General features: G+C 53.4%; 8 protein-coding genes and 1 non-coding gene across 9 annotated transcripts; 5 read left to right on the forward strand and 4 right to left on the reverse strand.

The window, feature by feature from the left end:
* Positions 1–121: 121 nt before the first annotated feature.
* Positions 122–1,867, forward strand: COL26b_006179 (uncharacterized protein; the record flags this gene model as incomplete). Its single annotated transcript, XM_053179003.1, has 5 exons — positions 122–205; positions 270–762; positions 826–1,453; positions 1,513–1,621; positions 1,682–1,867. The coding sequence occupies 5 exons, from the start codon at positions 122–124 to the stop codon at positions 1,865–1,867; spliced, it is 1,500 nt and encodes a 499-aa protein (XP_053037129.1).
* A 436-nt stretch (positions 1,868–2,303) lies between these two features.
* Positions 2,304–2,401, reverse strand: COL26b_006180. Its single transcript has one exon. It is a non-coding gene; the product is annotated as a tRNA-Ala (tRNA).
* A 347-nt stretch (positions 2,402–2,748) lies between these two features.
* Positions 2,749–5,095, reverse strand: COL26b_006181 (uncharacterized protein; the record flags this gene model as incomplete). Its single annotated transcript, XM_053179004.1, has 2 exons — positions 2,749–4,850; positions 4,906–5,095. The coding sequence occupies 2 exons, from the start codon at positions 5,093–5,095 to the stop codon at positions 2,749–2,751; spliced, it is 2,292 nt and encodes a 763-aa protein (XP_053037130.1).
* A 2,773-nt stretch (positions 5,096–7,868) lies between these two features.
* COL26b_006182 (uncharacterized protein) lies at positions 7,869–9,098 on the forward strand (the record flags this gene model as incomplete). The annotated part of the gene is made up of 2 exons (XM_053179005.1): positions 7,869–8,002; positions 8,060–9,098. 2 exons carry the CDS (start codon positions 7,869–7,871, stop codon positions 9,096–9,098), a joined length of 1,173 nt encoding a protein of 390 aa, XP_053037131.1.
* Positions 9,099–12,451: 3,353 nt separating this feature from the next.
* Positions 12,452–12,985, forward strand: COL26b_006183 (uncharacterized protein; the record flags this gene model as incomplete). The annotated part of the gene is made up of 1 exon (XM_053179006.1): positions 12,452–12,985. One exon carries the CDS (start codon positions 12,452–12,454, stop codon positions 12,983–12,985), a length of 534 nt encoding a protein of 177 aa, XP_053037132.1.
* A 3,237-nt stretch (positions 12,986–16,222) lies between these two features.
* COL26b_006184 (uncharacterized protein) lies at positions 16,223–17,933 on the forward strand (the record flags this gene model as incomplete). Its single annotated transcript, XM_053179007.1, has 2 exons — positions 16,223–17,346; positions 17,525–17,933. 2 exons carry the CDS (start codon positions 16,223–16,225, stop codon positions 17,931–17,933), a joined length of 1,533 nt encoding a protein of 510 aa, XP_053037133.1.
* Positions 17,934–17,967: 34 nt separating this feature from the next.
* On the reverse strand, positions 17,968–20,365 carry COL26b_006185 (uncharacterized protein; the record flags this gene model as incomplete). Its single annotated transcript, XM_053179008.1, has 3 exons — positions 17,968–17,981; positions 18,216–19,755; positions 19,805–20,365. 3 exons carry the CDS (start codon positions 20,363–20,365, stop codon positions 17,968–17,970), a joined length of 2,115 nt encoding a protein of 704 aa, XP_053037134.1.
* A 633-nt stretch (positions 20,366–20,998) lies between these two features.
* COL26b_006186 (uncharacterized protein) lies at positions 20,999–22,130 on the forward strand (the record flags this gene model as incomplete). The annotated part of the gene is made up of 3 exons (XM_053179009.1): positions 20,999–21,064; positions 21,118–21,806; positions 21,860–22,130. The coding sequence occupies 3 exons, from the start codon at positions 20,999–21,001 to the stop codon at positions 22,128–22,130; spliced, it is 1,026 nt and encodes a 341-aa protein (XP_053037135.1).
* Positions 22,131–22,502: 372 nt separating this feature from the next.
* Positions 22,503–23,132, reverse strand: COL26b_006187 (uncharacterized protein; the record flags this gene model as incomplete). The annotated part of the gene is made up of 2 exons (XM_053179010.1): positions 22,503–23,023; positions 23,081–23,132. The coding sequence occupies 2 exons, from the start codon at positions 23,130–23,132 to the stop codon at positions 22,503–22,505; spliced, it is 573 nt and encodes a 190-aa protein (XP_053037136.1).
* Between the last annotated feature and the right edge of the window lie 92 nt (positions 23,133–23,224).

Here is a 23,224-nt window from a genome sequence, read left to right on the forward strand (position 1 = left end):
GACCCCGCGTCATCATGGAGGCCTTAACCCCCGACAGAACTACGACTCTTATCTTTCGACTACTACAAGCCATTTCCTCCGGCCAGTTGTACGATCATCAGTGTCACTTCATCTCGCAGAAATGGATGATGACGGTATGGTCCCGACGCCCCCGGCGTCCGCTGGAGCCTCTCCAAAGGGTTTCGATTTCAGCGCGGAGACTTTGGTAGGCCTTCTTATCTCGTGTGGCAAAATGGGTTGCTGTTAATCATAGCCTAACGTCGCGACAGTCCCAGTATCCCGCTGTCAAGCACGCAGCGCTTCCAGCCGATGGCGCAGGCCGCGATACCTTTTCCTTCAAGCACCTCGTGCTCCTCCTCTCCCTCGCTCCTGCTTTTGCGACATGGAAATTATGCGGAGGATACAACACCTTGGCAATCGCTCTATTCACTCTCCTGGTGCCCGTTGTCGCTGCATTCTGGTACGTTACATCGTGCATCTCGCCTCCGATCAACGAGAAAATTCGGAATCCGGGCCGGCCAATCGAAGAATACCTTACCTTCACAAAGGACCACGACCGAGACAGATACTGGGGAAGGCGTAAGATACCAATGGGTACTTTCACGAAGATGTACTTTGACGGTGAGGTGGATTTCAACGGTGATGCGTTGGAAATCCTGGAATGGAGGTATGACTGGGCGAGTTGGAGGTTTACGAGGGAGATGACGAGTTTTGTGGTGTTGACGTGGCTTCCCGAAGCGGTTGAGTCCTATCTGTTTCCAAGTGAGTCGGTTGAAACTTTGCGAGGGCCTTGAATACCAGAGCACTGACTGACTTGCCCTGTAGGAGAAAGACCACTCCTGGAAGATCAACGCGGCAGCGACTTTTACTCTTGGTTCCTTGGCCCACGATTGGCTTACACTTCAGGCATCATATCGGACATGAGCATCGAGGAATCGCTTGAAGAGCTCCAAGACAACAAGCTTGCTGCGGTCTGTGAAAAGATCAACCTACAACCAGGAGACCGGCTCCTCGACATTGGTTGCGGATGGGGTTCCCTCGTAACCTTCGCCAGCGTCAATTACGGTGCCCTCGCGACTGGGCTTACGATCGACCCGTTTCAAGCTGATTTGGGAAACTGGCGCCTCCAATCTGCAGAGATACCCGAAACCCAAAGCCGTATATGCAATCGGGCGTATGAGGGTCCCGACGAAAGGTATGACAAGATCGTATGTCTGCAGTCATCTGGGCAGGAGGATTTGAAAGTGGCCGGGTTCTTTGAGCGCTGCTATGAGATGCTCGCGGATGATGGGTTGTTTCATGTCGAGATCACCGCATCGAGACGTGCGTGGCAATATGAGGATTTGGTCTGGGGGTTGTTCTTGAAGAGGCATGTCATCCCTTGGATGACGATGGGATGGGACTTGGGGAAGTACGTGACTGCTCTCGAGGAGGCTGGATTTGAGATCCAAAGGTACGACTTTCTGACATCATCTTGTTCATTTGGCCAAAAGGTATGCTTACACACAACAGCCTCGACAACATCGGGCAGCATTATTCAGCCACCTTATGGAGGTGGTACAAGAATTGGACGGGCAATCGTGACAAGATCACAGCCAAGTACGGTGAAAAGTCATACCGGGTAAGTCTCCCACAAGAATCATCCCACGTTGCCTACAACGAAATATGCTCATGAACTTAGATCTGGGAATACTTCCTTGCGATGGCGACCATCGTATTCCGGCAAGGAACCATGGGTCGTTACCAGATTACCATGGTGAAGAATCTCAACGGAGTCCACCGTGAGGGTGTACAACAGACCCGGTTTTCTGTGGCTGAGGCGTTAGCCACCAGCAGAGCACAGGGGAAAAACAGGTTTCCTATTTAATACTTGGACTCCAGTTGAAGATATTAACTGTGCGAACTGATCACTTCATAAGTAATAAGTAATCTGCGAGGCTTCTTAAGGGTGTTGTAATTTGCAAGTGTTGTTGCTCTGTGCTGGAACAGTGGAAATAAGCTAGGGTATATTTGTGTTCGACGTGGAATTAGTGGCGGGTGCACATGATAACCCACGTTTAAATTGTTTAATCTAATAATACCACGACCGAGGAAAATGTCAACCTACACTGCGGAGTCAACGTGATTCTGATTAATAGGGTTAATGAGGTCTCGTCCTTGTAGAGACATGAACACAAACACTGTGCGCCTGCTGAACCAGCCAGCCTGTGTGGGTAAGACCTTCTTTGCACTCACACTCCCAATTTAACGCAGGATCGACGGCAATAAAATGAGTGGGCATTAGCCGTGATTGGCAAAAACAATGGACACTGTGGGAATTGAACCCACGACCTTTCACAAGGCGCATCGCCGGTGTCGACGAGGATGCGAAGCGAAAATCATACCCCTAGACCAAGCGCCCGTTGTTACAAGGCCTGACCTTCTGTCTACCTTGAAGCTGCGCGTACTCAGCTGGCTCTGAAAATATTTCCCTCGCTCTTCAGGGCCCCTAGGATTAGTCCTCCTTGTAAATGGATTCAATCCCCTTCCCGTTTTCTAGCTGCGGCTACTATGCTGCAACGCGTTGTAGCCGCGTCGGCAAACGTCACTTGCTATCATCGTGCTTGACTTTGCGTATACACGCCATTGTCCCTTGGATGATACCGTGGAAGTTAAAGTATCTATTAGAAACATTTTATACAGAGGCCTAATTATACATAGCATGTGAGAGTCATGCATATTGAAACATATCATGCCGGTGTTGTCATCTCACAAGCAGTGATCCGGGTTGGTATCCGACGGATTTCCCCACCACGTTGGGAACGGGTGCGGGTTGCCACTTGCACCAAACACTGCGAACGACAGGATGAAGATGATAAGTTGGGATCCTCCGTCCAGCGCAGCCCCAATGAGATAGTTGTACTTGTTGTAGATTCGCGGTCTTCTGCGACGGAGCCAGAACTGAGAGAAGACGCCCACTGCGATGGAAGACCAGATCCACGACGTATTACCGAAGAATGTACCGCCAGCAGATGCAATGATAATGGTTGTGTTGATTGGCCAATCCTTGATTCGAGGAACCAGTTTGATTAGACCCCAGTGCAGGATCGGGAGGGCTGCGCCGATGAGGAGCCCTAGGGGAACGACGAAATAGCGACCTGATGGGCCGTACATCTCTTTGGCGAGCGCCCACGTAATGGCTTGAGAGTTCAGACTCTGCATAGAAGAACCGCTCCAGACGATAGTACCAATGGGGTCGAGGAGAACCTCCCGTTGGTTCGTCACAATTGTGGTCATCACAGCGTAGTTCAACGCAGCACCAAGTAAAGTGCCGTAGATCTGGGTGCAGAACATGACGCGATGTGGGACCTTGGTGTATTGACCCACCTTCAGCCAGTTGGCGAGGCTTACGGCGAGAAGGATAACTTGATGGGACCAACTTGCGAAGAAGAGATTCGCGAGGGGTCTACCAGGGTGGAGAAACCCAGCAAACATTTTGGAGAGTTGGTTGGTGCTGACTCCGCTTCCGAAGAGGCCGTTGAGAATGCATGAAAATGGCGCGACGATGGTGCCAAGAAGCAGTGCGACTATGTAGCCCCACCAAGGCAACGTTGTCTCGCCGATGATGTTGACAACCAAACCGGCAATGAAGGTGAGGCCGAAGAGAGCGAGGTACCACCACATTGGAGTCTCTTTGTATTTCAGCATTGCCTGGTAGTGAATGTCAGGTTGGGTCTGGGTACGAGCACTCTTCCACGCCTCTTTCATATCTTTTCCATAGAAGATGATGACGTGGGTAATCAGCGCGCCAATTGCCATGCTGGCAGTGAGATAGCCCCAGACCGTACTAGACGACAGATTTGGCAGGCCAGCCTGGTCGACCTTGCCGTAGTCGATGATCCCACGGTCGTTCAGTACCGACGTCGTCGCCCATCTAGTGCCGTTATTGGCGAAGAGGGATGTAGACATAAAGGGGAATGACTTGGCACTCCAGGTGTTGCTGTAGAAGAGTGCTGGCATAACGATGTACCATATGGCATAACCGATCCATGAATTCACCTGTTGCTTAAAAGGGAGCGCAAGATACGTGCTTTGAATATACTGCCAATCCAGCGAGAAGTTGAGCAAGCCCATGCCTTCGTTCGAAGATGCTCCGCCGAAGATGGTTGTGATGACGGTGCGAGTATTGGTCGGCGCGCCCATGGACGCGAGGCAGAATATGGAAATGCCGCCAAACCAGGTCACCATGTAAGCTGGAAAAAGCTCCCACACAGCCGCGATTCCCATAGCGATTCCGAACTTCCTTAGGCGGTCGCGGTTGGCGATGCGGTCAAAATGCAGGTTTTGGAAGAGGACTACCTGGGGAAGAGTGCCCCAGTAGACCATCTCGCCCGGGTACACGACCAATGGGCGAAGAAGGCCGGCGAGGACGAAGCCGCAGAGAGAGATTGAGAAGGTGGCTAGTACCACAGTAGTGGCCGTGACTTCGCGGTCATAGAAGAGGCGCTCCACAGCGTAGATCTCGATTCCGGACAATCCATTATTGCCGGAAGACGCGATAAGAGATGCAACAACGTGTTCTTTAATGCCAAATGGTTGACCGGAGTTGGTAAATCGAAGGACTTTCTGCAGCAGAGGCCATTTAAAACGATCCGGCCGCGGCGTTGCTAGGGCCCAGGCCTCGCCAAATATGAACACCAAGAGTTGGAGAAAAACTGCAGAAACTGCCATTTGAGTCGGCTTGAACGTATAGAGCATCGTGATAACGCTGGCGAGGGCGGTAAGTGCGGTACCGAGGACGATGGAGCGAAACGTCAAGGCAGGGTCGCCGTCGTCGCGAACCGATACTACGAACTTGGACACATCAGCTCCTGTTTAATCATGTTAGACCTAGCAACCATGAACACTTCTTGGAGGAAACTTTACCAGTGCGAATGACCGGATAGCCGTTGACATATTCAACATCATCATTCACCAGTGCGTCTCCCGACTTCGCCTTTTCATCATCGCTCGTTGAAGCCTCAGACAGCGTTCCAGTGACGGTGGTTTCGAGAGCGCGCTTGTTCGAGTCGTCGATAACTTTATCGCCCGGCGACGGTTCCTTTGGGTTCGACATCTCTCAGGCACGACGACCGCAGAGCGAGAACGACAGAAAAGAGCGCCAAAGAGCGCTGAGGTTGCAGTATCGAACAGAAGAGGGTAGTGGAAGTTCTATTCGTTACTACGACGTGGTGATGTTACTGCGATGGCAGCATTCAATGCGGGGATGTTTGCAGCATATTTAGAATGATTCAACTTTGTATGATCGACTCGATGTGAATGGGCATAGAGTAAGCAAAGACAAAGGCCGCACGGTCAGCGGCTCACAATCGTCCATCATGGCTTCGACGGCACTGACTCTTGAGGGCAGGGATGATGCTGGAGGTTTTAGCCAACCCCATGACGTTTATTGTTCTTGTTTCTGCCAATGCGTTCATATGAGGAAACAATCTAGTTGCAAGCCGAAGTCGTCGGATCTCCTTAGCCTCTCATGTTATGATGAAACTGAAAACTTAAAAGCGTCCAGTGAGGCAACACCGTCAAGCTGAAACTCGTCGCCGACACGGCCGCTTGCAACGCCGAGATATCTGAGATAAAAAGGACTGTTGACAATCATTACAGAGGTAGTAATGTTCATAGTCAGGTGACCTCCGTCAGTCAACCCAAATTCAACCAACAGCCCAGATGTCGAGTTTGCTAGTCTATCTCCCCACGTGGTGACCCCCACAGAATCAGATGCACAGCTGGAGAGTAGGACGGTCCCATTCTTCGATACAAAACCCGACCGATGGGTATCGCCGGTGGGGGAACGCGCATCGATCCAAACCACGGAGTACGGGCCGATGCGCGCGTGTCCCCAATGCCAAGATCCCACTGCTTGTGTGAATGGCACTGAACCCCAGTTCTTGTCATGGTAACCTGATCCAGAGAAATTCAGAGCTGCATCTCCAAGCTTGAAGTGGGCAATTGCAGAAGCGTCCGGCTGTGGATTCGACCAACCGACACCGGGAAGAACCTGTTGCTCGGCGCCGGGTGCATTCAGTCCACAGGGGTATCTTGACGGCAAAGTCTAGATAAAGATTAGCTATGGGAGATTCGGGAAGAATTTCAACAATCCGAACGAACCGATCTCAATGATAAACTTCCGTAGACTCCATATTTGGGAGAGTTGAGAATGACCTTGAACGATGTTTCGTTCGAGTCCAGGCCTCGACCGCCAAAGGAGGCATTGGCGCCTCCCCATGCCCCATCAATCTCGTGCTTGTCTTCACTCTCGATTATAAGCGCTCCATCGGAGGCAGGAATTGTGTGGCTGAATGCGCTGCCATTGGCGAAACTGCCAGATACGATGACAGACATTGGCCCGCCCGTGTCGGATGAGGGGAATGCGGTTGAACTGGCCATTAAGAACACGACCGATATCGACTCGTTCGATGAGGTAGAGACTGCGTCAAAATACCACCTGTTTTTCAACCAATTTGTGAGTATGATTTGAAGACTGGGGGAAAGGGGATGGGATCTTGAGGCCAGGGGCTTCTTCCATACCAATCATATGTTGTTGCATTCGGGCCTGGGTTGAGTCGCGGGTCGTCGGGACTAGTCGACGCGAAGTCCACGTGAACATCGCCAGACTGAAGTTCGTTCGGGAAGAAAGTCTGTTGGCTTGCAGCTATTCCGACAGAAATCGCGGCGATCACCGCATTAGATAGAAGATTCTTCATGTTTGTCGCTGCTGCTTGACTTCTCTCCCGATGGATCGTAGCACTGCAAGCGCACGGGAGAGGATTGGCGATTTACGAATAGCGACTGACAGAAACAAATGGTTGTCGAAATGAGTTTCGAAAGGAAACGGCCCGTTAATGACGCGTTTATATCGACGGAGCCATCCGTAAGCGGTGGCATCAAAGACGACGCTATCGTGGTAATCGTCCATGCAGCTTTGGCCGTCGCAATTTAGTAAGGTTTGGACCGCTTCATACGGACTTGCCGGCTCTCCGTTGTCCAACCCGAGGCGCTTTTCACGATCCTCCCAGATCTTGAGGAGGCCCATTGTGTAGGTGGGTGACTTCGTCCCGGGTACTAGGTACGTCAGGTTCAATCTGTAAAGGCCTTGTACAGACAAAACCCACCGCCATAGGTACTTTGCACAACCAGAAGCAATATCGTCAGTCCAATCAGACAAAAATCTACATTTACCTAAGAGCCGGACCAATTTTGGAACTGGTGGAGCACGATGTCAATCCCGAGCTTTGCAGTACACTCGGCGAAACTTAGCCCAATCTGGCAACAACTTCCCGCGATGATTTTCCCGGGGAGATAGCACGCAGTGCCGCGTAGCCATGCAAGGCTTTCTACATCGGCATTTCTCCTAAATAAGCAATCATGGTACATAATGTCATTGGCAAGAGTGCGTTGTGTTGTCATGGCTCAGGTCCTCCCATGTGGCGGTGCAAAGGAGACGGTTTTGAGAGCTATCCAAAACCGTCGACCGATGCCGAACCTCGGGTTTTCAGTCTAATGCATCACATATCGGAGCCGCGATGATGAACTGGCCCGCAGACACCAGAATGATGCTTCATGGGATAGTATTTATCATGGGTCTCGACGCTGGACAGTTGGACTGATACCATCACCATCCACCGTTAATCATCAACCCTCATACCAAAGGGCAGAGAACAAACACAAGTATGACTGCAAGCAACTTCAAAGTAATCGTCATTGGCGGAGGCCCTTCAGGACTTGTTACAGCCCATGCACTCCATCTGGCAGGCATAGACTTCATAGTCCTCGAGGGGAGAACCGATATCGTTGAAGATCTCGGCGCCAGCCTTGTTCTTGGTCCTCCAAGCATGCGAATCATGCATCAGTTTGGTATCTTCGAAAGATTGATGGAGATTGGATGCGAAATCAATGTCACCAAGTCCTTCGACTTCTACCGTCACGAGATGAAACATAGCACTAATATTCAGAACATGCGGAAGAAGTAAGTTTGGTCCACCTTTCAATCGCATGCTTTTGGCTGACAATAGTCCTTCTCAAGTCATGGTCTTGCTCCCGTGGCCTTTCATCGAGCGCAACTCGTTGAGACTCTGTACGACAATCTACCAGCTGAGGCAAAAGACAAAGTCGTTCTAGGCAAGAAGTTGGACGGTATTGAATCAGGGCCGAACGGGGTGACTGTTACGTGTGTTGACGGAAGCACATACGAAGGGTCCATCGTGATCGGTGCAGACGGTGTCCACAGCAAGACACGACGATGCATGAGACAGCTCGCCCTCCGCGCAAACCCATCTCAGGACTGGGATCCCGAGATTCCATTCCAAGCACACTACCGATGCCTGTGGGCAAGCTTCAAGAATCCTACAGAGCACGGCCAGAACTACGACACTCAACACAAGGACCGTAGCTTGATGTATATCACAGGCAAGGAGCGCGGCTGGATGTTCCTGTACCAAAAGCTCCCTGAGCCGACGACTCAACGAACGTCCTTCACTCAGGCCGATATCGAAGCATTCGCAGATGGGTTCAAAGATTTTCCGGCAAACGAGACTCTGTACGCAAGAGACCTGTGGGCGAGAAGAGTGACAACCGGTATGGCGAATCTTGAGGAAGGCATCTTGACCAACTGGAGTTGGGGCCGCATCGTTCTTGTGGGAGATGCCTGCCACAAGTTCACTCCTAACGCCGGCTTGGGCCTCAACAACGGCATTCAAGACGTGGTCATGCTCTGCAACGGTCTGCGAGAGGCAGTGTGTTCGGATTCCAGTGGAAAGCCCGGTATCTCAGCTCTCAGCAAGATCTTCAAAGGTTATCAAGAGACTCGCAAGGGAATGCTCAAACCCGAGGCGTCGCAGTCCGCCCAACTCACCCGCATGCAGTCTTGGGCTAGTACAGCCCACTATGTCATGTCCAAGTATGTGATGTCGACCGGCTGGGTAGAGTATCTTATGATCAAAACTTTGGCTGCAAATGGTATTCGACAAGCTCTTGTACTCGACTACGTTCCGGGCGAAGAGCCGATCAAAGGTCGTGTGAGTTGGAAGCATCCTATTCCATCACCAAAGGCGGTTCTGGAATGACAAAGGAGGCGTCAGCGAAAGGGTCACTTTGTTTGAATCGTTTGGGTTGATAGGCAGGTGCAATGGGTACTCAACAAGAGATAGATACTGATAGATTTGTTGTAATAATGATGATTCTGAAACTCAATCATGGTGCTGCCAATTAATCCACCTAAATCTTCAAGGCGAATATTAGTCGGTAGATTGCTTGAGTGAGAGGTATTTTTTGTTTTGCGCCCTACGCAACAAATGGAACAATTGAACAATAACGGTGACCTGGAGGTAGCAGTGTACGATATCGAAAATTCGATGCTGTTTCCTTCGTTGAACACTATGACCTTCTGGTTAAAAGTGTATGTCGACTCAGTTGCATGCATCCATTCCTGTCCTTTCCTCCTCATTCCCTCGCTTCTGATATTGTAAGTCATCCGTGTAATCAGAGGCTCATTCGGCCGCGATACCGCCGGTACGAGTCATTCGCCACTACCAAACAGGTCCGAACATTTGTTCCCTACTAAAGCGTATGATACTTCATGATGGCGGGAACGAGCAGTGGAAACAACAGGACACCGGGCAACTGATTGCTTCAAGATGGTCGAGAATCATCACAGTCTCAGCATCACCTTCAAACAGGTGGGTAAGATTTTGGTGGCGGCTGAGTCTCATCTCTGTGGCCACTGCCCGGCGCTTTCCAGTTTCGTGGTTGGCGGCACAGGCCCGGCTCCCGCCGGCCGGCAAGTTGCGATTGGCTCGTGAGGACTTCAGCAAGTCGGAATGATTGTAATCAGTACGAGTCAACTTCGCCTCAGAGCCGTTCGGCTTCGGAATCAATCAAGGTAAAGGTTCGTGTTTGTTCAACGACGGAAATTACTTCATTAGAATCTCCCGAGTCACTCACTCTGCCCATTCTGCTGGACCCCGGAGACACTATCGAACAGCTCCTGTCTGAACTTCTCACTTTGTCTGGTAGTGGATCTTTGCATTTCGATCTGAAGATGTCAACCCGTTGATGTGGATACTTGCCTTTGGCTCGTGCGGCCGTTATCCATCATTCAGACTAAGGGTCTGTGAACGAGCTTTCTAGATCTTCAGCCTCAATAGCAGACACATGTCTGATTTCGAAGTCATTCACGAGATTTCTTGCCATGAACAGCTCAGATGTCGGACAACAGTGCATGTACACATGCGCTTCCATTCCTCTTCCTGTTGGCTTTCTGAATCGGCGTCCATAGAAACGAAACATTACCAGTGGTTGCAAAGCAAATGAGAAGGCGCTGAATGAAAGCCAACAATGTGGGACGCTAGTGATGAAACGACAGTCAGGACGAACGTTGAAGATTACACCAAAAGTAAGTCCGTCGTTAAGTTCTCTGGGCAGAAATTCGTAAATCTGGGGATGAGTGAAGTTTACCAAAACCCCAGAGCCATCCAGACTTTGTCTGATTTCCGGCTCTAATTAGCCGCTGTCTTAGTATGCGAAGATTGAACTCTTCCAGGGTAACATCATCAGGCCAGGCCCTGATGACCTGAGCGCCCATCAAAACACCTAATCAGGAAATTTCATGAAAGGTCTCCCAAAGGTTAACCGTATGAGCAGAAAGATGGCTGAGAACATCTTGGCTTGATGTGGTCACGCACTGCAACCGACATAATCTAAGGAATCACCTATTGGAACCGAAACCGACCTGGGAATCTTTGACAGCTACGCGATCGACCAGGAACCCCCATAAGTGCAACAGTGTTAAAGACAGACTACCAATGGGAGTGTTCGTCAATCGTTCACGATCATATCCAGGGCATTCTTGGCTTGTCAAAGAATGACGAAACGCACCAATCACGAGCCATGATCCGGAAACAAGAATTGTCCATGTTTGGGCGGTCCCAATACATGCACAATTTCATGCATAAAAGAAATGCTGATAGAGGAACAAAATCGCGATCCTGTCAACAGCGCCTGTGCGAAGAAAAGAATTACCACTTTAGGGCTAGCCTCAGGGGCTTCTCCCGCAGATCTACAAACCGTTCGCGCCCATTAAGCTTCGTCGATACCCGTCCCGGTTGATCTTCCATGCCGGATAAGTCCTTATAAGGCGCTTAATGAAGTTTGCCGGCACTAATCCTGCACGACTTAAGACGAGAAACTGGCTGATTCAAGCATACATCGTCGTCCATTTCTGGTAATACATGGGATGTCCGTGGGAGCCGCTGGGAGAAAGGAATCAGGCCAGCCATGTGTTCGACGTATATCAGGTGAGCCCACCCGACATTGCGACATACTCGGTGTGCTGCCAACCTGTCAAAAGAAACACAAGCGAGTGCGAAGGGGAAGGGAAAAGGCTGAAGGTTGCAAACCGGAACCCGGCAGCTTGGCCATCATCACAAACTTGACAGCCATGCCGAAATCACGAGCGTCATAGTCTTGCCGAGGCGGTGACACCGTCTGGTCCCGTTGGCACTTCTGGCAGGTCGCTGGCATTTTTCTGTGCCATTTTATTGAAGATAAGCGGACGAGGCGCGACATGCTCACTTGCGATTGGCTCATCATGAGCACAACTCTGTTTGTGTTTCAACTGAACAACGGCCGGTCCGCGCAACAATTGGTTTCAGCTTTGATACTACGAGCAGTCGCGGGCAGCAATTTCTAGCTGATCAACAGCCTGTGCCCCTTGCAGAGCCTCAGTGAAGCGGGAGAATTACCCGAAGGAAGGAAGTTTATTGGCTCCCCCGCAACGTACTAGGCATCCCGTTCGTGAGCTTATTGCACTAGTCCCCGTCGTAGAGATGCAGGCACAAGAACGACCAAGTGGCTTATACAGTTACTGATGAACGTCAAGGGTCACCCCTCAAGCTACACATGTCATCCCGCACAACGGCAGCATTCCATAACTCATCCGAGTTATTGCCTGCTGCCATCTGCCTCATTGGGGGCAGACCGTTAGACGTCCGGAGCCGGAATGTGGACTAGCAGCCTGCTTGGGCGCTCCCGTGCCAAGCTGTCTCCTTGAGCTGTCCCAATCAGGACCACCATGCGGCCAGGGACAGCACCAAGAACCTCCATTGCGTCTCACTACCCAAAAAAGGAAACTCTAAGGAGAAAAGTAGCTACCGGCCACACACATCCTACACTCAAGCTTCAACGCCCCAGACTGTCCCGAAAGGGAAAGTAGAGGGAGAAAGCAGGCGCTGAATAGCCTTGCCTAGTTGAACCCAGATACTCATAAAATCGTGCAACAGCCACACTCCATATCCTGTTCGAGTTTTGTAGTCGTCGTCGTTCTCCACACTATTCAAATCCACTCTACCGCTAGCGGCCCTTCGAATCTGTTATCTCTTCGATCGTAGTAACTTAATCAACAACTCAACCTCAACCGAATATGTACGTTTTCCAGATCCTCATCGTCGCCCTCCAGGCGTGGGCCATCACCGCTTCGCCAATTTTCCCTCGCCAACGCGATGTCATCACCGGGGCTCTCGGCATGGTTTCAGACTCTCTCTCCAAGCTCGATACAGCCGTCAAGGGCCTCTCCGCCAGTGACCCCAACTCCGCTGTCGCCGTTCTGAACGCTGCTCAAGGTGCGCAGACCGCACTCGGTTCCGCCACATCTACGATTGACGGCGCAAACAACCTGGGTCTCTTTGGTGCTCTTGGTCTTCAGCAGACTGCCACTGGCCTCGTGGACCAGGTCCAGACCACCCTTGGCGATCTCGCTCAGAAGAAGCCCGTTTTCGACCAGCTTGGAGTCACACCAGTCGTCAGGGACGCCCTTGCACAGCAGAAGGCTAGCAGCGGACAGCTTGGCGATACTCTCCTGGCCAAGGTGCCTGCGATTGCACGCCCGATTGCGCAGCAGAGCACCGGTCAACTCACCGAAGCCATTGACGGCGCTATCGCTGCGTTCTCTGCGTAGTTGATGGTCAGGTACGACGGCCGCGCTGGGTTTCGCGGCGGGATTACACTTTGGCAGACGTCAAGAAGTGGTTATTTGTGAGGGAGGTGGAAGTGAAGTGGCGAAGTGAATGAGAAAAGAGACGCAGGGGATGGAAGGGCCTCAGGCTTGTGGATTCAAAGAGGGTGAAGAGAGGGAGGTTGGCGAGGAATCACGGTGTCGTGAAGCGAGGGGAGACAGCGATGGAAAATTTGTGGAGGCCATGTAATCGAATCGAACTAATTCGCATTCGCCCTCGAGTCCCTCGTGAACGAGACAGCATCATGCAGACAGCATTTATGAGTACTACGGCCACCGAAAACAGACGGTAATTATATTTTCTGCCAACCAAGTCTTCGCAGTTCAATTTCAAATCGTGATGTGAACACGACGATATGTGTGTCTCCGTTATGGAAATAACTCCTACAGCCAGATGTTGCGTAGAAACCTACAGGCTGTACTTGAAAGTCAGCGCTTTATTGGAGAATATATGGCATCTTCAGTACCATTTTCATCATATCCCTCAAGGTTGACGTCTAGTTCCTTCGCGCGACTTGTCAAGGGCATGTCGAAGTGAGTCGCAGAGTCCCTGGAGTCAGCCGAAGCTCCAACTCATCACGCCCCGTCCAACGGCAACTCACGATACTCTAACGACGTCTCATTACCGTCACTGAAGCCTCTGCCAACTATCGTGAGCCCGACAACCTCACAACAAGCCGTTCGAGTCAGCCTTTTCGAAAGCCTCTCACAGACTTTCTCGCCGGGCGCACCCCCGGCGCGAGCCATGAACCAAGCGCAAAGTTTACCAACCAGAGTTGCTTTAGAGGCAAAAAGCGTAAAGCCCAGCTGCAACGATGCTGAGACTCCAGCCAACGAGATCGCCCTGGTTTCTAGGGACCGGGCCGTTACGAAACAGCAGGCATGTCCCTGACCAACGTCAGCCCAACGGCCGATGTAGGGCAGATTTTAGCATCGGTTATCTTTGCCTTTGCAGGAGTGCGGCCCTGTTTGGGTCGGGTTGTCAGGGGTCAACCCTCCTGATCCCGGCGATACGTCGCATGTTTATGGAGCAAAGGTTTCTATACTGGTCACTGTCAGGGTATTCTTGCCGCCATTGTCGGCTTGGCGTTGCGGCTTATGAGACTTCATTCGACCTATCACCTGTTGAGTGCCGGATGATGTCTTGGCGATGTCTTTGACCCCGTGTGGGACGTGCTGCTTGGCAACGGTTTTCCCACAGACTGAGCTTGGCGGGGCAGAAAGCTTTTTCGTCATGACACCCGTCAAAATCTAGCACTACAATGCTCTGCTCACTACACAGAGTTGGCGGCTAGAAGAGGGGTTCTGTGTCACTCCGCACTTACACACGTGTGCCCGGAATGCGGTAGTAATTGATGTGGTGTGGTTCTCTACTAATGCCAAAGCCTTTTTACCTTGCCGTAAGCTCAACCTTCAACGACTTACGGAACTCTCAAGTCGGAACCATTCCGACGTCAAGCCCCGCCACACTTGGCCGCTGCGAGCATAAATTCCCCGCTCGACTAAGCGCCAGCCGGGGAATTAAAGATGGTTTGTCTAATAGATAGCTCTCAGGCCATTGAACTATCTTCCTGCCAGGCAGGCTTTTGGATCCCGCCTAACCCGTTCTAGAAATTTGACAGAAACTCAGAAGCTTCGAAGCTAATGCAACGTGAAATGATCCCACTTCATCCACCCCATCAGATGTGCCGTCCTTGCAGCCGTTCCATCTGCCCGGGTTTTGACAAGTGATTTCTCTAGCAGCAACTTGGTTTTGAGGCTGTGCAACCAAATGTCAACTGGTGGTTTTCATGCGCGGATGGGGCCCCGACGCGTTTGGTCGGCGTCAAAGCGGGTGTCATTGATGTCAAAGAGTCTGACAGGCATAACAGCACACTGACATCCAGCTCACGAACAATGCGATGTGCACGCTTTGACAGGATACTGACGAAAAGGAAGACTAGATGCCATTTGAAAGTTGAGCATGGCACATGTAAGATGACATGAAAGTATCGCGTCTATTCAAGATCTTCTGTAAAGGGGAATGCAGGATTTCGCGCTGTCACTTGGCGCTGTGAAGTGGTCCGATCATCGTCCAAGGGCTGTAGGCCGGAATTGCGAGCCCAAAGACCATGGCACGACGAGGCTGCAAGTCTACTCCCTAACAGATTTCTTTTAATATCGTACAGATTTATGAACTTCATGTATTAATGAAAGTGCATCAGTTGACATATTGCCCGGGCGCAGACGATGCTCTCAGTAGCCTTTTTAGAGAACTCGATGAAGAGGGAATGACTTCTTTTTTCCTAGATCCATAATCATATCAAGTGCTTTCTCCCTCTTCGTGAAGTGCTCAGGAGCTCAAAGTGGTTCGCAGTATCATCGTCGGAAACAGCTTCGTGTATCCATTGACCTGTGTCTGATTACTCGTTCCAGACCTTCCATTTAGCCACGCCCACTTTTTCCCATGCCAGAACAACTACTTTGACTGTGGTTGTACACCTTGGTCTGCTCTACTGTTGTTTTCGTCGTTAAAATCTTCATTGATGCCGTCGTTGGCATCATTACTATCCATCGTCGTTGTTGTCATTGCCGTCGTCGCCATCACTATCTTGGACAAGAACGCCGCGGAGATACAAGCAGATTGAGTGGTCTCTCCCTTTATAGCTGAGTTCTTGACTGTTTTTGGGATCCAAACGAGATGATTTGCAAACAGAAAATCGCCTCAGGTTCGATTGGAACGTTTCGCCTCCTATGGTCCTTGTAATGAAGAGGTATCTGTGAATGTGTGTTGATAACACCAGAAGAGCACGGCACGAACTGCGACAGTTTAAGTAAAATCAACAAAAGTCGCAGCTCCAGATGCAACTACAATCAATCGAGATCTATCGCGTCATACAAACTTCTACATTTAGACCTTTTTTTTTTATAGGTACACGAGGGGCTCCCTTGTGTAACGCGAACTTGGACACTCACGGAAGGAACGATCCTAGAACACCACCTGCTCTAAATCCGAAAGGCAGGAACGGCTCGGAATTTCAACACCTCAGCTTCTTTCTTCTCCGCTCATAACTTCTAGACAACAACAACTTTCCCCCTCCTGCCCTGTCAATACCATCAATCTTCAACACGAACCCAACACCGACCACGACCTACTATGACGAGACGAGGATTCCTAGGCGTACGATGAATACACGTTCGATGACGGCCAGCGCCAATAACGGCGCCAACAACAACACCAACGGCGCGACGAAGCAGAGGCGGAGGGCGAAGAAGCCGAAGAGGACGAAGAGGGAGGATCCCGCCACCAAGCGCTACAGGCTGAAGAGCCTGGATCTTCAGCAGAAGATCAGGCTTGCCCTGGAGGCCAGGCGTATCGCGTCTTTAACCAATCCTCAAATTCCAAGGGAGTTCCACCCTTCCTTCCGAGGCAGTAGAGGTATCCCAGCTCCTGCTGTGTTCGTTGGTCTAGAGCTTATGGGATGGCGCCGATGTCATAACGAACGATGGAAGCATATGACACCCAAGGAACACGTTCGCCTGCAACAGCAAGTGCTTAAGCAGATCGACGCCCGCCCAGCTGAGTTTGACGCATCCACTGGCAAACGAATCCCCTCCGCTCGTTCGATGCTTGGCAAAGGTGGCATACCTCCACCCGAAGGGCTGAGTGTCGATGAAAGATTTGCTTGGCACAAAGCACATAACGCCCTCTGGGGGACGTTGAGCGAACGAGAGCGTTGTGAGATGAAGCAGCAGCAAACTTCCAACGGTCACTTTCCCAGAAAAGACGCGCCCAAAAACAACAGGGAGGACGACATCGCAAGGGAGCAGGAGACACCTAATGCTACAGCAGCCCAGGAGGGCATCGACTCCGTCCGCACGTCGAACAAGCGAGCTCGATCCCCTGAAGGTTCTGAAGCCTCATCAGACTCCTTCTACTACGATGCCGAAGATTTCATCACCGACAAGGAGCCCGCCACGATGCCCCCGAACCGGAAACGAGTGCGATTCGACGGCCCAGAGCCAACGATGGCGACCGAAGCACAGCTTGCGCAGCGACGTGACAGTCGAGAGGCCACCGCGGCCGACGGCCCAGAGTTCGGAGTGGCGGCCGAGGAATCCCTCACATCTAGCCTTGAGGTCCTAGAGCTAGCCGAAGAATCCCTCGCGCCGCGCGTCTTCGTGACTCCGAACCCGAACGTCAACCAGCCTTTCATACGCGTCGTCACCGTCGACTCAGAGGCCGAGTTCACGCAGAAGATGAATGATGGCGACGATACACCGGTCAGCTACTTCGACTTTGGGCCCGAGTTCCAGCTCTCGGAGTACGTGTCTCTCCCTACCTTTGCCCTCATCCCCATCCCTATCTTTTGCCGTCGTCCTCTATGCTTTCTTTGGCGTCGTCCTCCATCCCTATCTCTGCCGTCGTCCCCCGTCTCCACTTCTGCCCCCGTTACCCCTGTCTCTAGATTCCCATCCAGTATTCAACTAATGACATACTAGTCTCCACATCCACGAGATCCTCCTTCGCCGTCCCTCGTTCTTCCAGAGCGTCGTCCAAATAACCGCCGGCTCGCCTGAAATCCGCCTCCCTCTAACCGACATCGGCCTCGTGCGCCTCATCAGCGCCTGCCCCATCCTCGAGAACCTCAGCATCCACGGCGGCATCCACCTGTCCGACCGCAGCGTCGCGGCATTGATCTCCAAGTGCAAGTATATCCGCCACCTCGCCCTCTGTGGTGCCGACTTTGAGCCGAATAACGTATACGGCGCTGCGTTGCATCAGCTGTTCGGGACCCCGGTCGCGACCAGCCTGAACAAGATCGTGCTGAAAAATATCAAGGTATATGATGCGATGGTCAAGAGGCTTCGGGATGAGAGACCTGGGTTGAAAATTAGTCATTCTGGCTGAGCAGAAGGTGTCGAGATTCTGAGGGCTGCATGGTTTACTTGCTCGTTGCTATCGTGTCAGTGTAATTAGCTGGTTGCTCCAGAGAGATGTGAATGACACGGTCAAGTCATCACTAAAGCTGACCACCAAACGTATTTCTAACAAGATTAAATCGGCGTTTATTCGAGACCTCTCCTATATGAGCTGTATATCTATCCCGCCACGTCCCTTGCGCCGCGTTATGCATTCCGTCTATCCGTACTGTACACTTTACGTTACACATTTGGTGAAAGGAGATCGTACTTGACGCATCGCTCGACCTGTGCTTCGTCAGTCTGGTTACCTCATCAGTCGTGTAGGGGGTGTTGCTCACATCTTCGATGCTAGCCTGCAAGAACCGTCGCGTCTCCAGGCCCATCCACACCACTAGCATGCTAAAGTCGCCATGCTTCGCCATCTCCGTGCCGCTCTGCGCGCTCAGCTGCCGGAGGATGGGCAGAGAGCTGCTGAGAAGGTCCATATCGGGATTCAAGCTGCGTCCGATACCTTCCAGAAGGAGAATGCTAATGACGACATTGACGAAATCACCCTCCAGCCGCACGTGGTGCCCGCGGACCATGCCGAGGACCTCCTGCAGGATGTCGCCGATCTTGATGTTACCCAGCGCGAGGGTGCGGCTCTTGACGCCGAGGACGAGGTGCTGCATCTTGAGCGCGAAGATCTCCTTGTCGAGCACGGCGTCGGGCTGGCGGCAGCGCTCGCACATGAGATTGCCGGCCTTGTAGCCGTCGAACTCTGCGACAGCGCGGAAGAGGTCGAGGAAGTTGCGGCGGTTCGTCTCGTTGAGCTCGGTGACGAGGCCCGTGTCGATGAAGATGAGCTGCGGGCGGAAGCCCTCGCGGTCGATCTTGGCGAGCTCGGCGTCCCAGGCGGCGGGGTCTGCGCGGTGGCGGAAAGGACGCAGGCGCGCGAGGACCTGCTCGGTGACGTCGTTCTGCTCCTGCGGGTGGTGGTGCGTTGTTGACCGGCGGAACTTGAGGTCGGGCTCGTCGGACTGGTAGAAGCGCACCATGATGTTGCCCGGGTGCAGGTCCGCGTGGACGAAGTTGTCGATGAGGAGCATGCGGAGGAAGGCGTCGAGGCCCTCGGAGGCGATGTCGTGCTGGAAGACGCCGCCGCCGTTCTCCATGAAGTCGGCGAGCGGGATGCCCTGGGCGAACTCCTCGACGAGGACGTTGCGGGTGGTGAACTCGGTGTATGGGTAGGGGAACCAGGCGGTGCTGCGGTCGGTGAAGTTCTTGCGGAACTTTGCGAGGTTGGCGGCCTCGATGCGCAGGTCGAGCTGGAGCTTCATCATCTCGCCGAACTGGGCGACCTCGTCGGGGAGGGAGAGCCACTCGATGGTGGGGATGGCGTTGAGGGCGGAGGCGAAGAAATGCATGATGCGCAGGTCGCGGCGGACGATGCGCTCGACGCGCGGGTGGAGGACCTTGACGGCGACGTAGGTCGAGGGGACGCGTTTGGGCGTGCTCTTGAGGGCGGCGTCGACGTTCTTGGCGACCTTTTGACGGAGAGGTTTTGGCTCGTTGGGGAGGTCGGCGTTGGGGGCGGCGAGGTCAGCCTTGAGCTTGGCCTTGTATACCTGCGCGATGGCGCCGACACCGAGGGGCTCCTCGTCGAATTCCTCGAAAATGTCTGCAAAGTCGCGGCCGTCGAAGGCGGCAGAGACAATGAGCTTGGTCTGACGAATGGAGTGCGCCGGGGCGTTAGAGTGGAGTTTGGACATGATTTCGCACATTTCGTTCGGGAAGATGTCGGATCGTGATGCCGCCCATTGACCGAGCTGCTCTACGTCAGGAGTTGCGCATGAGATCTGGAGACGAAAAGCTCACCTTGATGAAGGCCGGACCGGCCCATTCCATCGATTGCACCAGGAAGCCGTACCACCACAGTGTTCCACTCCGCTCATTGTCGCGGTCAGGCTGCCGTCTCCCGATCCATATCGCTGGCACAGCAAGGAGGACTGGAACAAAGATGGCGGCAAGATGAAGGAACCGTACGCCGGTGCATATGGGCTCCCAAATGTAAACGTCCACCACGAGTTTCAGCGTGTGCCAGACCCTCGATACCCCGCGATCATCATCAGCGACCGTCTTCTTGATCTCGGAGCGGCTGGCCGCCAACATGCGCTTCTCCCCCGTCTGATCGGTGCCCTCGTTGTCCTTCTGCGACAGCTCGAAGAAGGCCGCCGTGCCCAGCGCACTCACGCCCGCACCACCCGCGCGCAGCGTGTACCGCGCATACTGCTTATTCCGCCATGGTATGCGTCGCGCCTCGGGGCTGCGAAAGGACCCTCGGAAGGTGGAGTAAAGCCGCGCGCTGCTGCTGTTGCTGCTTGGTGCTCGGAAGCCCGGACGTGGACAGAACCGGCCGAGGACGAAGGCCAGTCTCATCTCGAGGGAGGGATGGGGTTGGAAGAGCGGGAGTTTGGTGTCATTCTCAGCGATTGGAGCGGTGGTTGCGAACCGGAGCTATTCGGGGGCGGTCTCACGATGACGGAGAGATGGGAGCTCGTCGCGCGGGATCGCGGGGAGCAGGGGACCGGGAATGGACGCTTTGGGATGGTGGTGACGTAGGGATTTCGCGGGTGGGAATTCTGCGCCGTCTGCACCCACGAAGATCGGGGAAATGTCGGGGAAACATGTGGCTGACTATCGATGACACTCCATTTTTTTTTTTCTGGGCAAGGCGATTCCGCCCGCGCGGAAGGAGCAGCGTTGCGGGTCCATCCAATGGCGCGAAACGGGCGACTGGGACCGCTGGAAATTTTGGCGAACCACTGCGGTGCACGTCGATTACGATTACCACCCACTGGCAACTGCAGAACCCGAATCCACCAGCGGCAGAAGCTTCCATTCCACTTCTTTATCCGCGATTATTCCTTATCGACATCTTTGCGACGCTTTTTTTTTTTTTTTTTTCCCTCCGATCATCCCCAACGAACACCGTCCACCCCCGCCGCAACACCCTCTGGTCCTGTACGATAATACCGAATACCTTCTCTACCTATCTGTCTATCGCACACCATGGGCTGGTTTTGGGCCGATGCTCCTGCGCACCCCCACGGCGGCCTTCCATCTGGCTCGCCTCCAGTATGTTTCCCTCGCCCATGCCCCTCCATGTCTAGATGCTTACACAAAGCCAGCCCAGCTGCCCGATGCACAAGAAGACGGCCGAGGCCCTGAACACGACACCGAAGCCCTCCGCCTGCCCCATCCCTCACGACCAACGCCACTTCGCGACACCACCACCTCCTCCGCCATCAGCATGCCCCGTGCCACACGACCAGCGCCATGCCGGCCCTCCCCCGTCCTCATGTCCCGTCCCCCACGACCAACCGAAGCCCGAGTCCAAGTCCATCCTCTCCCAGCTGAACCCCCTCAATTACATGTTCAAGGACATCTCCCAGGCGCCCGCCCAGAACCAGGCCATGGCCCTGCCCACCGAGCGCGAGCCCTCGACGATACCAAAGGGCTCTGGCGACGGCAACTGGGAGTACCCCTCGCCCCAGCAGATGTACAACGCGCTGCTGCGCAAGGGCTACACCGACACCGACATCACCGCCGTCGAGTCCATGGTGTCCGTCCACAACTTCCTCAACGAGGGCGCCTGGGCCGAGATCGTCGGCTGGGAGGACCGCTTCAGCCAGGGCTTGTACAAGGGCTGGCAGGTCTGCAAGCGCGGCGAGGAGAACTCGGAGGCGGAGCTCGAGAAGATGAGGACCGGCACTGAGGACATCCCTTCCCTCGTCCGCTTCCAGGGCAGGCCCAAGGACATGACGCCCAAGGCTATCATGTGGCAGGTCCTCGGAACCCTCTACCCCTCCAAGTTTGAGTAAGCTGCGCCCATACCGAAGGAGAGAACATCGGTGCTAACGTTCAAAACAGGACCGAGCCCCCCTTCGACCGCCACGACTGGTTTGTTTCTCGCAGGATAGGCGGCACCACCAAGGAGATCCGCTACATCATCGACTATTACTCCGGCGAGGCCGACCCCGACAGCGACGAGCCGGTGTTCTACCTCGACGTCCGCCCGGCCATGACGCCCCTCGGCGCTGCGGAGCGTCTCATCAGGTGGGGCAGCGACGTCTGGTGGAAGGCCTCGGGCGCCGAGGTCCGCGAGCGGGAGCAGCTCGAGCAGCTGCAGCAGAAGAAGTAAATACACGCCACGACCGACCAATCACCAAAGACGGAAAATGCCTGTGCGACTTGTAACAACTTGTTTTTTTTTAGACGCCCAGCATTGTTTTGCGAGGGCCGGTTGATGGCGGCGTTTTGTTATCACGAAAGTATGAGATGCCTGGCGGTCTGAGTGCTTAGGATCCAGAAAAAAGGATATGCCCTTCCTTCTCCCCTCTTCCTAGTGTCTTCTAATCTACCCATACGGGTTTCCTGTACAGTATTCCATCACCGGCGGTCACGTTTCACGTCCTTTGTATCTTCAACGCCGAGATGAAATGGTCAAATAATGATTCAAATTCCACATTACTTCCACTACTTGACTCGCACTACATCCCCCAAATATTACGTCTTAGGTAGTCTTGGCCGCCAGCGCAGTAACCTGGTCCAGCAGCGCCTTATCCTCCTTGGGCGCGTTCTTCAGCACCTTGTCCCTCAGATGGTCAACCTGCTGCCCCGCCGCCGTGGGCGGGTTTCCCTGCGCGGTCGCGATCCGCTGCACCTGCATGCTCAGAAAGAACTTGGGCACCTTGATCGCCAGGTTGCCGCCGACGCTGCGGATGCCGGCCTCGGTGGCCACGTAGGCGTCGAGCTGGTTCTGGAAGGTGGCCAGGTCGTTGGACGCGAGCGGCTCCGTGGTGGCGAACTTGTCGAGGGCGAAGGCGAGCGGCGTCTGGCCCTTGGCGTCGGCGAAGTTGATGGAGGAGAACTTGACGCTGCCGGCGGAGACGTCGGGGACGCCGGAGAGCGTCTTCTTGGAGGTGTCGCAGGTCACTTTGTTCTGGAGCGAGGTGACGGCGTCGGAGACTTCTTGGGGCAGGACGGTGTTGCCGACGATGAAGCAGGCGTTTTGGCGGGGGGCGAGCTGGGGGGCTGGAGGCTTCTGTGAGTATGGATATGTCGGATGAGGAAGGATGGGACTTGGCTTACCTGCCATGGCAGCACCGGCGCCGGCGGCGAGGACGATGAGAGAAAGCTGCATCTTTACTTGATTAAAACAACTTGGTCGTGTCTGAAGAAAAGAAGGGAATGTAGTTTTTGCGGAAAGTGGAATTCAGAACCAGAATTGAAACC

The sequence above is a fragment of the Colletotrichum chrysophilum genome (genome assembly GCF_026319265.1).
Source record: "Colletotrichum chrysophilum strain AFK26 chromosome Unknown scaffold_44, whole genome shotgun sequence".
NCBI classification, from domain to species: domain Eukaryota; kingdom Fungi; phylum Ascomycota; class Sordariomycetes; order Glomerellales; family Glomerellaceae; genus Colletotrichum; species Colletotrichum chrysophilum.